Here is a 16,416-nt window from a genome sequence, read left to right on the forward strand (position 1 = left end):
TCCCTATCCCCAGCCCACCCGCCCTCCCTATCCCCAGCCCACCCGCCCTCCTTATCCCCAGCCCACCCGCCCTCCCTATCCCCAGCCCACCCACCCGCCCTCCTTATCCCCAGCCCACCCGCCCTCCCTATCCCCAGCCCACCCTCCCTCCCTATCCCCAGCCCACCCGCCCTCCTTATCCCCAGCCCACCCGCCCTCCCTATCCCCAGCCCACCCGCCCTCCCTATCCCCAGCCCACCCTCCCTCCCTATCCCCAGCCCACCCTCCCTCCCTATCCCCAGCCCACCCGCCCTCCCTATCCCCAGCCCACCCGCTCTCCCTATCCCCAGCCCACTAGGCCCTCCTTATCCCCAGCCCACCAGGCCCTCCCAATCCCCAGCCCACCAGGCCCTCCTTATCTCCAGCCCACCAGGCCCTCCCTATCCCCAGCCCACCAGGCCCTCCTTATCTCCAGCCCACCAGGCCCTCCCTATCCCCAGCCCACCCACCCTCCCTATCCCCAGCCCACCAGGCCCTCCTTATCTCCAGCCCACCAGGCCCTCCCTATCCCCAGCCCACTAGGCCCTCCTTATCCCCAGCCCACCAGGCCCTCCCTATCCCCAGCCCACCAGGCCCTCCTTATCTCCAGCCCACCAGGCCCTCCCTATCCCCAGCCCACTAGGCCCTCCTTATCTCCAGCCCACCAGGCCCTCCCTATCCCCAGCCCACTAGGCCCTCCTTATCCCCAGCCCACCAGGCCCTCCCTATCCCCAGCCCACCAGGCCCTCCTTATCTCCAGCCCACCAGGCCCTCCCTATCCCCAGCCCACCAGGCCCTCCTTATCTCCAGCCCACCAGGCCCTCCCTATCCCCAGCCCACTAGGCCCTCCTTATCTCCAGCCCACCAGGCCCTCCCTATCCCCAGCCCACTAGGCCCTCCTTATCCCCAGCCCACCAGGCCCTCCCTATCCCCAGCCCACCAGGCCCTCCTTATCTCCAGCCCACCAGGCCCTCCCTATCCCCAGCCCACCTACCCTCCCTATCCCCAGCCCACCTACCCTCCCTATCCCCAGCCCACCAGGCCCTCCTTATCCCCAGCCCACCAGGCCCTCCCTATCCCCAGCCCACCTACCCTCCCTATCCCCAGCCCACCTACCCTCCCTATCCCCAGCCCACCTACCCTCCCTATCCCCAGCCCACCTACCCTCCTTATCCCCAGCCCACCTACCCTCCCTATCCCCAGCCCACCTACCCTCCCTATCCCCAGCCCACCTACCCTCCCTATCCCCAGCCCACCTACCCTCCCTATCCCCAGCCCACCTACCCTCCTTATCCCCAGCCCACCTACCCTCCCTATCCCCAGCCCACCAGGCCCTCCCTATCCCCAGCCCACCAGGCCCTCCTTATCTCCAGCCCACCAGGCCCTCCTTATCTCCAGCCCACCAGGCCCTCCCTATCCCCAGCCCACCTACCCTCCCTATCCCCAGCCCACCTACCCTCCCTATCCCCAGCCCACCAGGCCCTCCCTATCCCCAGCCCACCAGGCCCTCCCTATCCCCAGCCCACCAGGCCCTCCTTATCTCCAGCCCACCAGGCCCTCCTTATCCCCAGCCTACCCACCCTCCTTATCCCCAGCCCACCAGGCCCTCCTTATCCCCAGCCCACCAGGCCCTCCTTATCCCCAGCCCACCAGGCCCTCCGTATCCCCAGCCCACCTACCCTCCCTATCCCCAGCCCACCCACCCTCCCTATCCCCAGCCCACCAGGCCCTCCCTATCCCCAGCCCACCAGGCCCTCCTTATCTCCAGCCCACCAGGCCCTCCCTATCCCCAGCCCACTAGGCCCTCCTTATCTCCAGCCCACCAGGCCCTCCCTATCCCCAGCCCACTAGGCCCTCCTTATCCCCAGCCCACCAGGCCCTCCCTATCCCCAGCCCACCAGGCCCTCCTTATCTCCAGCCCACCAGGCCCTCCCTATCCCCAGCCCACCTACCCTCCCTATCCCCAGCCCACCTACCCTCCCTATCCCCAGCCCACCAGGCCCTCCTTATCCCCAGCCCACCAGGCCCCCTCCCTATCCCCAGCCCACCTACCCTCCCTATCCCCAGCCCACCTACCCTCCCTATCCCCAGCCCACCTACCCTCCCTATCCCCAGCCCACCTACCCTCCTTATCCCCAGCCCACCTACCCTCCCTATCCCCAGCCCACCTACCCTCCCTATCCCCAGCCCACCAGGCCCTCCCTATCCCCAGCCCACCAGGCCCTCCGTATCCCCAGCCCACCTACCCTCCGTATCCCCAGCCCACCAGGCCCTCCCTATCCCCAGCCCACCAGGCCCTCCGTATCCCCAGCCCACCTACCCTCCCTATCCCCAGCCCACCAGGCCCTCCTTATCTCCAGCCCACCAGGCCCTCCCTATCCCCAGCCCACCTACCCTCCCTATCCCCAGCCCACCTACCCTCCCTATCCCCAGCCCACCAGGCCCTCCCTATCCCCAGCCCACCAGGCCCTCCGTATCCCCAGCCCACCTACCCTCCCTATCCCCAGCCCACCAGGCCCTCCTTATCCCCAGCCCATCAGGCCCTCCTTATCTCCAACCCACCCGTCCTCCCTATCCCCAGCCCACCAGGCCCTCCGTATCCCCAGCCCACCTACCCTCCCTATCTCCAGCCCACCAGGCCCTCCTTATCCCCAGCCCATCAGGCCCTCCTTATCTCCAACCCACCCGTCCTCCCTATCCCCAGCCCACCAGGCCCTCCCTATCCCCAGCCCACCAGGCCCTCCGTATCCCCAGCCCACCTACCCTCCGTATCCCCAGCCCATCAGGCCCTCCCTGTGTCGCCATGTCAGGCTGTCACAGATCGATGCGGCAACCAGGTCCTCGACAAAGCATCAGCCACGGAAACCAATCAATAGCCCTTAATGTGCTACAGCGACGGCGCGCTGGAGACAATAATCCTGACAACAACACAAGCAGATTTCTACCACGGGTGCGCCACTCAAATCCCTCCCTCCTGCCTAGACTTGTACAGACAGACATGCAGACTTTGCATACTGCAGTGTGTCCTCCTGCAGACAGGCAGCCCTGTAGCTGCCAGTGGGGGGCCCGCGTCTATTGATTGGCTGTTGTGTGTTAGAAGCCTCTTCTCAGACACTCCTATTGGCAAATTCCGCTGTAATAATGTATGGAATGCATTTACCTGGAAGGCGGTATGTGGCACACAAATAGGAATACAAATAATCTCACTTTAATGGTGAATGTTTGGGCAAATATATATGTTTGATATCTCCCCTCAATCTGCCCTGTCATCCTCCAAAAAGCTGAATCTTGAGTCTTGACCTTTTTTGACATGGTGGTATTACTCACACACCGCCATGAAAACTCTTAGACTAGCTCCAGGGGGTGGAGCGGCTACTTGAATCAGAAATTATGATGTATAAATATCGACCCGATACACCCCACATCTTCTCTCCTCCCTCCTCCTCACACACATTCCCACTCCCATTCTCTCGTCCCCATCGAAATCCCCACCCCTTCTGGCGAAATTGGACGATTTTAATATAGAGGAAGGGAGGCTGGGAGGAATCAATAATGCAGAAGTGGTCGTTATCCTAAAAGTATTGTCCCCTTGGGGTGTATGTGTGTGTGTATGTGTGTGTGTGTGTGTGTGTGTGCGTGCGTCCGTGCTTGTCGGGGGCAACTGACCACCTAGGTGGACGAAGTAGGGTTAGGTCATTGGGTGAGTGAAAGGAGTGGGATAAAGCAATCCCTTCATCCCTCCGGCAGCGGAGGTATAGAGAGAATGAAGGAGGGAGCAGCTCCTCTCAGTGGTCATTCGTCATCCAGGGCCGACATGACAGCTCCAGTGAAGGATGCCCAGGAGGTGGCATGTCTCTTACGGGGCCTAGCACGGCCATCTGTCTGGGAGGGGTGCAGGAGTGGACGGGTGGAGAACCGGCATGGCCGTTCTACAGCACGTGGCCTTCCACTACTGCCCTGTCAATGGCCCCCTCCATCTCTTCAGTTGAGCCTCCTATTAATAATCAAATCAAATAACATTTTATTGGTCACATACACATGGTTAGCAGATGTTAATGTGGGTGTAGCGAAATGCTTGTGCTTCTAGTTCCGACCATGCAGTAATATCTCACAAGTAATCTAACAACAACTACCTTATACACACAAGTGTAAAGGAATGAATAAGAATATGTACATAAAAATATATGGATGAGTGATGGCCGAACGGCATAGGCAAGATGCAGTAGATTGTATAGAGTACAGTATATACATATGAGATGAGTAATGTAGGGTATGTAAACATTATATAAAGCGGCATTGTTTAAAGTGGCTAGTGATACATTTATTACATCCAATTTTTAATTATTAAAGTGGCAAGAGATTTGAGTCAGTATGTTGGCAGCAGCCACTTAATGTTAGTGATGGCTGTTTAACAGTCTGATGGCTTTGAGATGGAAGCTGTTTTTCAGTCTCTTGGTCCCAGCTTTGATGCACCTGTACTGACCTCGCATTCTGGAAAATAACGGGGTGAACAGGTAGTGGCTCGGGTGGTTGTTGTCCTTGATGATCTTTTAGGCCTTCCTGTGACATCAGGTGGTGTAGGTGTCCTGGAGGGCAGATAGTTTGCCCCCGGTGATGCGTTGTCCAGACCTCACTACCCTCTGGAGAGCCTTACGGTTGTGGGCAGAGCAGTTGCCGTACCAAGCGGTGATACATCCCGACAGGATGCTCTCGATTGTGCAGCTGTAAAAGTGTTTTAGGTGACAATCCGAATTTCTTCATCCTCCTGAGGTTGAAGAGACGCTGCTGCGCCTTCTTCACAACGCTGTCTGTTTGGGTGGACCATTTCAGTTTGTCCGTGATGTGTACGCCGAGGAACTTAAAACTTTCCACCTTCTCCACTACTGTCCCGTCAATATGAATAGGGGGCTGCTCCCTCTGCTGTTTCCTGAAGTCCACGATCATCTACTTTGTTTTCTTGACTTTGAGTGAGAGTTTATTTTCCTGACACCACACTCCGAGGGCCCTCACCTCCTTCCTGTAGGCCGTCTCGTCGTTGTTGGTAATCAAGCCTACCACTGTAGTGTTGTCTGCAAACTTGATGATTGAGTTGGAGGTGTGCATGGCCACGCACTCATGGGTGAACAAGGAGTACATGAGAGGGCTGAAAACGCACCCTTGTGGGGCCCCAGTGTTGAGGATCAGCGGGGTGGAGATGATGTTTCCTACCCTCACCACCTGGGAGTGGCCCGTCAGAAAGTCCAGGACCCAGTTGCACAGAGCGGGGTTGAGCAAAACTTTTTTTTTTACAGTCCTGTTTTAGCTGGTTTTTACCTCGTAGTTACAGTGGGACTTACTCTAATAAAATGTCATCCATTTCTGTTGTAGTTATTAAGCAGGCACTGATAAATAACACATGCACAAAGCTTTTCTAATAATATGTAGTCAGAACCTTTACAGGGCTATGATCAGGAATTGTACAGGGCAAGCACAAGTTTGAGTATAGTGACCCAAAAAAGACATGTACGATTCTCATAAGGCTAAACACACATTAATACCTGCTGCTCTCTTCTTCTCCTCAGGCGATCCTCTACGAGGGCCAAGACAAAAACCCAGAGATGTGCCGCGTCCTTCTCACCCACGAGATCATGTGCAGGTGAGTGCCACTCTATAATCCACTGCTAACCAATAGGGGAACATGCAGCATTTAAAGGGATACGCCACCCCAAAATCAAGGGTCCACGGATCCTTCTGGTTCATATAGCAGAATCTACGTACACATATTATTGACTCCAGGCCATTTCCTGACAAACATTTATGTTGGGGTGAACTTTCACTTTAAGTGATCATCACAAGGCTCAAGGTTACCTCAGCCCGCTAGTCTGGCTGACTTCCATATGTCTAAAGTCCCATTGGTCAAAATCAGTGAATTGCATACATGAAGGAGCTTCCTGATTCATCTATATTTTTGGGTTCCAGGTATACCTTTACCTTATACGGCCCTAGAGGTTGTCCTCATTAAATAAGTATATTGGGATTGAAGACCATGCTGAGTACTTATCTGCCCACTGTGTGTCTGCCGGATGGGGGCCCATGTTAATGGGGAGGGGGGGGGGGGGTTGTTATGTGTGTGTGTGTTTTGATCGAGATTGGCTGGGAACAGGTCTGTAGGGGGTTTGGTTGGAGCCTGGTAGGAGTGAGTGTTAATTATGCAATACAGGAAGTGTGTGTGTGGACGCTGGGGGGTAGAGGAGCTTCACGCCTTGGCCCACAAGAAGCCTCAGCTGGGTACACTAAAAAGAAGAGGGAGGAGGCGGTTGAGGTCGACTCTGCCTTTTGTCTTTTCCACTGACTCAGTCATCACTGTTGGAACCCAGTTGCCTATGTATTATTTTGCTTTGTAAACAAGAGCAATTCATGCAAAACCTGAATCTGGAAGTTTCTGGGGTAAGACGCAAGAGCATTCTCCTAGCACTGTGAGAAGCCACTTTTTGATTGGTTGGATCAATAAAAAAATATTTACAGGACCAGAAACAAGGAAACATTCAGCTGGGTGTTTATTAAAGTTCTCACAGCGCTGGAAGAATGATGATTTGTCCCACCATGGAAACCACCGGTCTGTTATTTTGAATGAATAAGGAAGGCTTTTAGTCATTATCGTACTAATGTTATGACCTAGCTGGGGAAACCATATCGTGTCTTATCTGAGGGCTATTTCACGGTTATCTCATGCATCTTGTTTCGCGCTTCAAAGCTGATTTCAAACAGTGAATGACATTCACTGTTTTTTAAATTCCGGTGAAAACGGTTGATATCGAAGATGCAAGGAATTCTTTGAAAGACGGACCCATTGTCTCTTCCTTGGAGATCCCCCCCTCGGATACGAGGCTTCATTTTCATAATGACGGTTCCACTCGGCGTCGGTCATTAAGTGATTGAGTGCGATTATTAACCATCATTCCCCCGATGAAAGGCGTCGTCCCATTGGCTAATGAGAAGGGGATGAGAGACACGCTCTCTTTCTTCATCTATCTCTATCTCCCCTTCTGTCTCCCAGGTGACAGGGACGTGGTGGTTGAGGTGTCTTTATCTAGTCCTGCCTGGTGTTGCTACCTGGCTCGCTGCTGTATAAAGTAACACACTCAACCTGCAGAGGAAGTATACTGTAGCAGCTGGTAGGGACCTGCTCAGGCATGGCCATGTGGTCCCTGGTGGTGGCACATGCTAGTTCTGCTTGGAGGCTTGTACCTTTTTCTAGAACTCTCTGAAGACAGAGGAGTTTTCTCATCTTAGAGTTAAAAGCACTGAACCACCTGAGAGGTTTTACAATTGAAAAGATTTTCAACAAGTTTGTTAGTTGTTAATTAGATAGACATGACAAAATTATAGATTGTAGGATCAAAATGGAAGAACTTGTACTGAACTTTGCATAGCCCTTTTATTTACATACAGTGTTTTAAAATGCCTTTATTTAAGCATCAAAATATCACTGCTTGACATACACATATATAGTTTTTGTGCTTCTTTGAGCGATGTTCTATCGGGTTTCCTGGGTCATGTTTTCCTGTGTAAAGCAGGCAGAAATACAGCGGGTATGACAAGTTTTGCATCTACGGCAATAGCTCAGATACACATGAAAACAGGAAATGACCCCGGGAATCGATAGAACATCACTCAGAGGCATTCAACATAGGTGAATCTTTCCTTTAAATATGTCAGTAGTTGATTAGTAAGTTGATTTAATTGTCACTACATTCCACTTAATGTGACTTGCATTGGCTCATGATACCAACACAGCATTTCCCCCATTCTTTCATTTGAGACCAGCTCTTCCAAAATCACCAAATGTGGCTGTGTGGTAGTCAGTTGGCATGGGCCAGTCATCGGAGGACTGTACCATGGACTGGGCTCTGTGCACTAGCCCCGGTGCCAGGCTGGAAGAAGGCACGCCGTGTGAGAGAGAAAGGCTTGCCACGGGCGTCCTCTCCTAGCCAAGCCGGCTGCCTGCCTGGCTACCGCATATGATTAGGTCTGGCCACGGACCTCATGTTTGGGCTGGGTAATTACAGCACTTGCCCTTTGAAAACCAGCCTTCCATTGACAGCCATTCACTGTGTTCGTGTCTTATCACAGGCCTGTGATCCAACAGACTGGCTCTGTTCCCCCTCCCTCTGATGCCCGTCTTCAGGTTCCTCAGGGAGCCTTTGAAGGCTTCTCTTGTTTTTTAAAGCTAAACTCTGATAGTTCAGCTTCGAACAATGCTGAGACAACCTGGTACTTAAGTAGATTCCACTTGTGGGGATCATTTGAAGTGGGTCTGGCTGGCTGGAGAGCAAATGGTAATGATGCTATTGACCAAGGCATGGTGCCTATCTGGGGCTAAAACTGGCACGCCAGGCTCACTTCTTATTGTTGATCCGGTGTGGTTCCTATATCGACAAATCTTCATGTAGGCTACAGTATCTGTGATTTTGGCCTCTGTTTCCGTGCTGTGGAACTCGCTGGACCAGCACTGCCCATGCTCAGGCTCATGGCTTGAGTACTATTTTTCAGCTGTAGCTGAATACACCATAGTAACGTTGACTGGATATCCTGTACTATATCTCGGCTGTAGCTGAAGAAACCATAGTAACACTGACTGGATATCCAGTGTTGTTGTCTTGTGGGGCTCATCTGACTCACTGGTCTGTGTTCTCAGTCATTAGCTAGCCGGGGTGTTAGCCTGCTCGGGCCCGGGGGGAAACGTCATTAAGGCGGTATTGTGGACGCTCAGCCAAGGTTTGTTTTCGTGTGCGAAGGGCGCCGGGTCCCCCGAGGGGCCCAGCAGTGCTCCTGGGGTCCAGTTTGTTTATAACACTTCTTTCTCAGTTTGAGGAGGTTGTCACCACAGCAGCACCATTGGGTTTCCAATGCTAATTGGTCTCCTGGAACTTTGCTAATGGTTCCAAGTAGCTGTGGGAATAAATTATTGTGGCACGCTCTATGGCAACAGTCACACACACAAAGACCAGGCAAGAAAACAGTGCTCAGTTTGTTTTTCTTCTACTTACAGATCAAACAATGTGATAAATGATTTATAAACTGGGTTCATTTGGCATTCGGTGGCTCGATTTGAAGCTTGTTTGTCAAATGGCAATTTGATTCATGACAGCATGGGCTGAGTGTGTAAGCATAATTGGTCCTCAGCAGGTCATGCAATATGATTCATTTTTAAGAATAAGAGGGTTTGTTTCAATTACCTTTAGAATAACACATTTATATTTAAAATGGGACCTAAGTTAATGTAACAACCCGCAGAATCAGGACTCCCATTTCAATTTAGTCACAACATGAAACAACGGATTTTGAACGTAAATGTACAAAATGCATATGTTGAATCTAAAGAAATGTTCTGAATCCAATGTAATTATCACTAAATGGACTGCTAACTACTAGAAAGTAGTTCCACTACCAACAAAGCATTTTGTGAACGGAAAGCCCCTCTTTCAGTTCATACAATATAATTACGCTAGCTTCAATCCGAATGAATGGGAAAACAATCCCTACACCCAGTGTCCACCAGATGCATATGCATTTTGTTTGGCCGGATGTCTGGCCCACATTTTCCGTACGTTACGCACATGTGCCTCACTTTTCATCCAGCTAAAAGCGAGCCAGCTAATCATTGCATGGTAAAGCAATGCACAAGTTGAACATATTGAAGCACGCGGCCTAGTGTGGCACCCCCAATGTAGCGTTGCGGACTGCTCCATTGAAAATGAAAGACTTCCACCAGAACGCAAAGAGTTTGATGCATCTGGTGGTCACGAGGCATCATTGTCCACCAATGCAAGGCAACCAACAACCACAGAAGAGCACATTTAGCTGAATTCAGACCCCCTTCTGAAACGGCATGCCACCACATAAGCAGAGGGTAGGGGCAGAGAGGCAGTGGCACAGACCTGGGAAAGACCAGGGTGGCCATGGTGATGGCAGGATGGACGAGTGGAGGGGATGGAGAGAGAGGGAGGTGGCTCAGCACCGGGCTGGCTGGGCCATCACTGGGCGCTGTCCAAACTGACAACAAGTCAATGAGAGTGACCTTGGCTGGACCCCTGCCCAGCTGGATCGTGGGTCAAGGTGGGGGGACGGGGGTTCTGGGGACAGAGGGGTGAGGAGGAGAAGAAGGGCAGGGCAACGTGCCTGACACTCAGCAGATTGTACATGGTTCCTCCCTGACTCCATTGCATGCTGGCGGTATGCCCACTGTTACCAGAGACAGTCCAACAAATGATAGCAACAAATGACAGTACATTTTTTTAGTAAACGTGAGTGTGATAATCATTTGTGTCTTCCTTTTTCCCCTAGTCGTTGTTGTGACAAGAAGAGCTGTGGAAACCGCAATGAGACGCCCTCTGACCCGGTCATCATTGACAGGTAAGGACACCTCTGTTCCCTCTGTCTGTCTTTCACCAGTAGAACAACTTTGACAGTGGGCCCAAGCAGGTGAGCAGGACCAGGTCTTCATGGTTGTGTCTGTATCATCGGGCCTGTCAGGCTGGCTGGGTTATAGTGACCTCCTCCAAAAGGACAGTATTGGCCTCCGAGGGCACAGAGCTCATTACCAAATTCATGTTGGCTCGTTAGACTGAGCTTGGAGAATGGCCAGGGACAGGAGAGCTAGGAGCCCGGAAACCAGTGACCCACACATACAGTCAAAACCCACGCACACTCACACACAGTCACACACACACACACACACACACACACACACACACACACACACACACACACACACACACACACACACACACACACACACACACACACACACACACACACACACACACACACACACACACACACACACACACACACACACACACACACACACACACACACACACACACACACACACACACACACACACACACACAGGCACACACACACACACACGTCTTCTCACCTCTTGTTGCCATGGGGTGCCTTTGATAGGTGTTGCAGTCCAAAGCCACAGAGATCTTGTCACGCTGTGTATTCAGGAATCAGGGTCAGATCGCATATTATTTCCTCTAGTCATATCTCGAGCATATATCTTCACAACGACGCTACTTTCAACACACACACACACTAACACGCACGACTACATACCACACACAAACACATGCATCACACAAATACATATCCATTCACTCTGAAATCCCAACAGGCCAATCCTAGGGTAGAGATCTGCAGGAATGTCCCTGTGCCACATAATCAACTAGAGTGTGTGTGTGTTTCAGTGGTCACCCCAACATCGCCACGCTCGTTATACCCCTCCCAAACAATTCCAAAGTGTTTACCAGCGACAAGCCCGGTTCTTGATTTAGTGGTCGACGGCCTGTATCACTGCATTTTAGTGCCCTATTAAGAAGTATAGGATTTATGGGAACGCCATCTCAAGTTCCTTAAACCAACAGATAAATCAGTTAGCCAGGGTGGCAGGGTGGGTGGAGGGTTGCTATTGGTGACCAGCGATGCAAATCACCCCCATCAGTCGCCACTGTAAAGCAGTTATTGCTGTCAATTCATGCCCCCCTCCCCGCTTAGAGACATGCACACATGCAGACGCTCTATCTCTCACACACACACACACACACACACACACACACACACACACACACACACACACACACACACACACACACACACACACACACACACACACACACACACACACACACACACACAGACACACACACACACACACACACACACACACACACACACACACACACACACACACACACAAACACACACACACACACACACACACACACACACACACACACACACACACACACACACACACACACACACACACACACACACACATAATCAAATGCATGCAAGCGCACACACACTCCCTGTATAGTGACTATATAATGATGATATTGAAGCAACTTCATTCAGAAAACAATCTTGTGAGGGTTTGGTGACAGTGTCCTCTTTTCTCTTGCCATCGTTGACTCTGCATTACTCCTGCCTTAAACATGTCTTACATGCCTTCTCTGTGACATATCACATTGGATATACACACTTGCCTCTATAAACAGCATAAGGGATGGGTAGGGGGTACATTTAGTTGGTTGGACTCTGAGGTCGACCCTCCATCTAAAACCACGAAGCAGTTTGTATCTAGTGCTATCATTTAATGGGGAGAATCCTGCTGAAGCAAGCAGAAAGCGCCAAAGGGCCGGGGTGAAATATTGGGTTGCGGGCCTTTAAACAGGTGTTATTACAAGCTAATATTGCATTTAGATGGCCGGCCAGTTCCCCGAGTGGGACCATAAATTCTCAGAGACTGTCAGAGCTTACTGGGGGACCAGTGGCTAATTACCCAGTATAGACCTCACTGGCCCTAATCTACCTCTGTCTCCCCCTATCTTCCCCCTCTCCCTTCACCCTCTTACCATAATGGGCCTGCCTGCTGGACATGGGAGACATGCCCCCCACCATTCCCCTCCCTCCCTCCCTCCCTCCCTCCCTCCCTCCCTCCCTCCCTCCCTCCCTCCCTCCCTCCCTCCCTCCCTCCCTCCCTCCCTCCCTCCCTCCCTCCCTCCCTCCCTCCCTCCCTCCCTCCCTCCCTCCCTCCCACTTCCACTAGGACCATTTGCTGCTTTTGATGTCATTCTCTCGGGGTTAAGTGGCGAGGGACATGGGAGATGGAAAGAGGCGCCCTCACCATTCAACGTTCCTTCATTCCCCCACCCCTCACAGCTCTCCATGATCTGTTCTACAGTACGAACCACTAGCCATCCCCTACAGTCTGTCAATGGACATTTGTTTAGGGTCGTCCCTCTTGGTGTCGGTTGCTCTTTATGAGTGACTCGCGAAGCTGCCCATCATTCGTTGTACCGGTTGTAGGGGTATTATGCAAGCTATCTTGGAAGTAAATCCTGACATATATAAAACTCCCTCATATTTCATATTCTCATCAATAGACTAGAGATGTAAAGGAATGTCATCTATCAGGTGCAGACTTGTGTGGACACAGACAACGTCATTAGCAATCACCAATATTATGTGTGTGGATGCGTGCACGCACCTCTTCATGGCTGGACTGACTGACCGCTCCAAGTGAGGGTTAACTCTGCTGGGGGTGATGGGGTTATCAGCCTCTCCGGATCCTTCCCAGCAATCACAGCCTATTGATCGACCAGCGAGCACATGGGAGCCCGCCAGATTAAGAGTATAGATTTACAATAAAAGCAGGACATTACTCGGCACAGCCTGGGTAGAAATTGAAAGGGGGAAAAAAATGAGGTTCTGGAAGTGGGATGAGTCAGGGCCGAGAGAGAGGAAGGGGTTGCTAGGTTTTATGGGTCGTTTGTCCGGGGTTATGTTTTTAGGAGACAGGTTATGGGTGCAAGTGCTATTACATGATTTTGCATTGGGCTTTATGCATGTTATTGAAGACAGTTGCTCGCTTGTAGACATTGTTTTAATGGCTTTTTATCACATAGGCATTATGAGGGTCACCTGGTCTGGTGTTGCCGTTAGGGTATTTCAGGGGCGATGGGTGGGGGGATGAGACACCGTTTGTGTGTGCTTGCATGCATGCTTGCGTGTGTGCGTACGTGCGTGCGTGTGTGTGTGTGTGTGCGTGTGTGTGTGTGTGTATGTTCAGGGAGTGGGGGGTCAGAGACAGTGGTGTAGGTGTAAAATATGGATGGGGGACTGTTGAAAGCTCCTGCAGGTGGCCTGGTCTTCTGGTTCAATTATTCAGTGTATCCCGTCCCTCACACAAGGGGGGTCGGCCTACCACTGCTTCTTCACGACTTTCAGGAACCAACAGCAAAATGGTCTGAGAGCGAGAGAGAGAGAGAGAGAGAGAGAGAGAGAGAGAGAGAGAGAGAGAGAGAGAGAGAGAGAGAGAGAGAGAGGGAGGACTTGTTTGATCTGAGAACTGATGGTGGCAGAACTAGCACTGGGGACAGGAGAAATTAGGTCATTTGACACTGTGAGGTGTGTGTGTGTGTTCGTGTGAGAGGTACCTGCAGTGTGTTTACAGTACTGTAATCATATCAATGACTGCCACCCCTCTGGCTCTGCTAAGTGATGCAAAAACTCAACATGAAATCATTTGTTTTCTCTTCCTCTTAATTCATCACTATATACAGTAGATAGCCACTCTACCCTACTCCTAGTACTGTAGCTCGTCTACTACTCGGTGTGATGTATTTATGTGTTTGTGTCTGGGTTAGTCCAGACGACCTTGACGACTGCTCCACAGGGTAAGAGGGAAATATCAGTGCCAGTGTTTGTGGTTCACCCCTCTCGCCTTTCAGCAGGGTATCTATTCCAACCTACGCACACACACACACACACACACACACACACACACACACACACACACACACACACACACACACACACACACACACACACACACACACACACACACACACACACACACACACACACACACACACACACACTGCAGCTCCCCTAATATAAAATACCACACAACTATAGCCACGATCGCACTTTACCCTGGGATAACATGATACCACTAGTTGCCTCTGGTGAACTATGCTCCCACAAAAACATGTTATTGTTCCTACCTCGATTTGGCGTGGACACATTTTGCTTTGCTTCTCTGAGGAGATGTAATATTCATATCCACCCCGTATGACTCTCCAACTTGTTAATGAATCTTTGCATTTTCCTCAAGGAGGCGGAATCTCCTCCAGCGATTTATTCAAATACAGATGTTGCCATTAAACAATCATCCTCCATTTTCCATTCAGAGGAGTGCATTCCAGTCCCTTAAAACCTGAAGGCTCTGTGAGTATAACACACTTCACTCTCCCTCTGTTGCACGGGGGCTCCGAAGCTGGCAAGTCACCCTGTTGGCAGGCGGTGGGGAACAGAAGGGTTGTTTCGCTACCTGTCCTAGCGTTCACAGCTTGTGGTAATATCCGTCTGGGTGATTCCATGGAGCCAGGGCCTCCAGCGGGTGCCCAGGGTGGGGGGGAGTGTGCACTGGCCCGGGATTGCCCATAAACCAATTCACCAGTGGGGAAAAGATATCTTGCCACTCAGAGTAGCGCTCCATGTGGGGGCATGGGAACTGGGAAAATCCCTGGTACTGGCAGGGCCCCCCCCCCCCTGAAGGCCTGACAGCTGATAAACTCACTGCCTTCCCTCCAGAGCCTGTCACTAATGCTGCCGTTATCCCCTCGCTAGCCGTTGGTGAGAGAAAAGCTATCGATCCCCGTTTGTTGACATATTGCTGCCTCCCGTGGCTTTCAAAGAGCCAACACGGGGTGGGATGTAATCTGTAAACATCACCAGGGACCCCTCACCGAGCCCCCCACTCCCACCCTGTCATCGACTCAACAGCCCAGGCTTAGCCTGAATGCCTTCGCACCCCAAACACCCACCTGCCCCCCCCATCCCCCCATCCCCCCTTCCCAGTCCTTTACCTCAATCCAATCTGGGTCATTGGCTCTGTTCTGCCTAGCGATCTGTGTGCCATGGAAGATAGCTCTCCACTTTCTTTAACTCAGCTGATTGTGAAACCATGGGGCAGCAGCCTACTACTATGATGATTCACCTCTGATACCGGCCAACTCCCTCAGCCACAATGGGCTCTCTCTCTCTTTCCTTCCATCTCTCTCTCTCCCCCTCTCTCTCGCCAATCAGTCGAGTGTTTACCCAATTAAGAATGCACAGTTAACCCTCCGTTCTGTCCAACCCCCACCGACACCGACACACACGCACGCACGCACACACACACACACACACACACACACACACACACACACACACACACACACACACACACACACACACACACACACACACACACACACACACACACACACACACACACACACACACACACGTACTCTGTGGTTAATCAGGAGGAGGAGTGAGGTGTGGCTAATTAAGTCGGTCCATCCATGGGCCCAGTCCTGCCAAACAGATGTGATGAGGTGAGGAGGTCATTTGATGCAGGATAAGAGCAGCTAGCTTGTATGAATGCACTTATAGTGCCTATTATCAGCCCATAGTGCATTATAAGCCTTGCTATAAGCATTCATAACAGCTAACGGCCCACAGGTTATATGTAACACCCCTGATATACAGTATAGCCCTAAAAACAGTGCCTGACTTGAACATAAGAGTTGTCTGTTGTTGGTTCACATCCCTGTCTGCTGGGGGTTCCACCCGTGAGTAAGACACTTAACCTTCATAGCTGGAGCATACATTAATCTTTATGGATATCTAACATGGTGAACAACCCCTCAGATTATGAAGGTCGGTCTGCAATATAGGGTATTTCATTTCATTGGCAAGCAGGTTTCATTTTTCATCCTTTGGATTTTTCGTAGTGTGAGGGTGCAATCTGGACTCGGCATGCCCGAACCAGCCACAACAGTGCCAGATAGG

The 16,416-nt window shown here is 51.5% G+C and overlaps 1 protein-coding gene across 1 annotated transcript in view; it reads left to right on the top strand.

Annotated features, from left to right (window-relative positions):
• Positions 1 to 16,416, top strand: part of LOC135527246 (transcription factor COE3-like) — a 111,172-nt gene that overhangs the window by 15,510 nt on the left and 79,246 nt on the right. Inside the window, exons 5-6 of the mRNA XM_064955846.1 lie at positions 5,580 to 5,653; positions 10,345 to 10,413. Coding sequence (XP_064811918.1) covers positions 5,580 to 5,653; positions 10,345 to 10,413 — 143 coding nt within the window. The remainder of the gene's footprint in view (positions 1 to 5,579; positions 5,654 to 10,344; positions 10,414 to 16,416) is intronic.

This window comes from Oncorhynchus masou, chromosome 32, assembly GCF_036934945.1.
Source record: "Oncorhynchus masou masou isolate Uvic2021 chromosome 32, UVic_Omas_1.1, whole genome shotgun sequence".
NCBI lineage: Eukaryota > Metazoa > Chordata > Actinopteri > Salmoniformes > Salmonidae > Oncorhynchus > Oncorhynchus masou.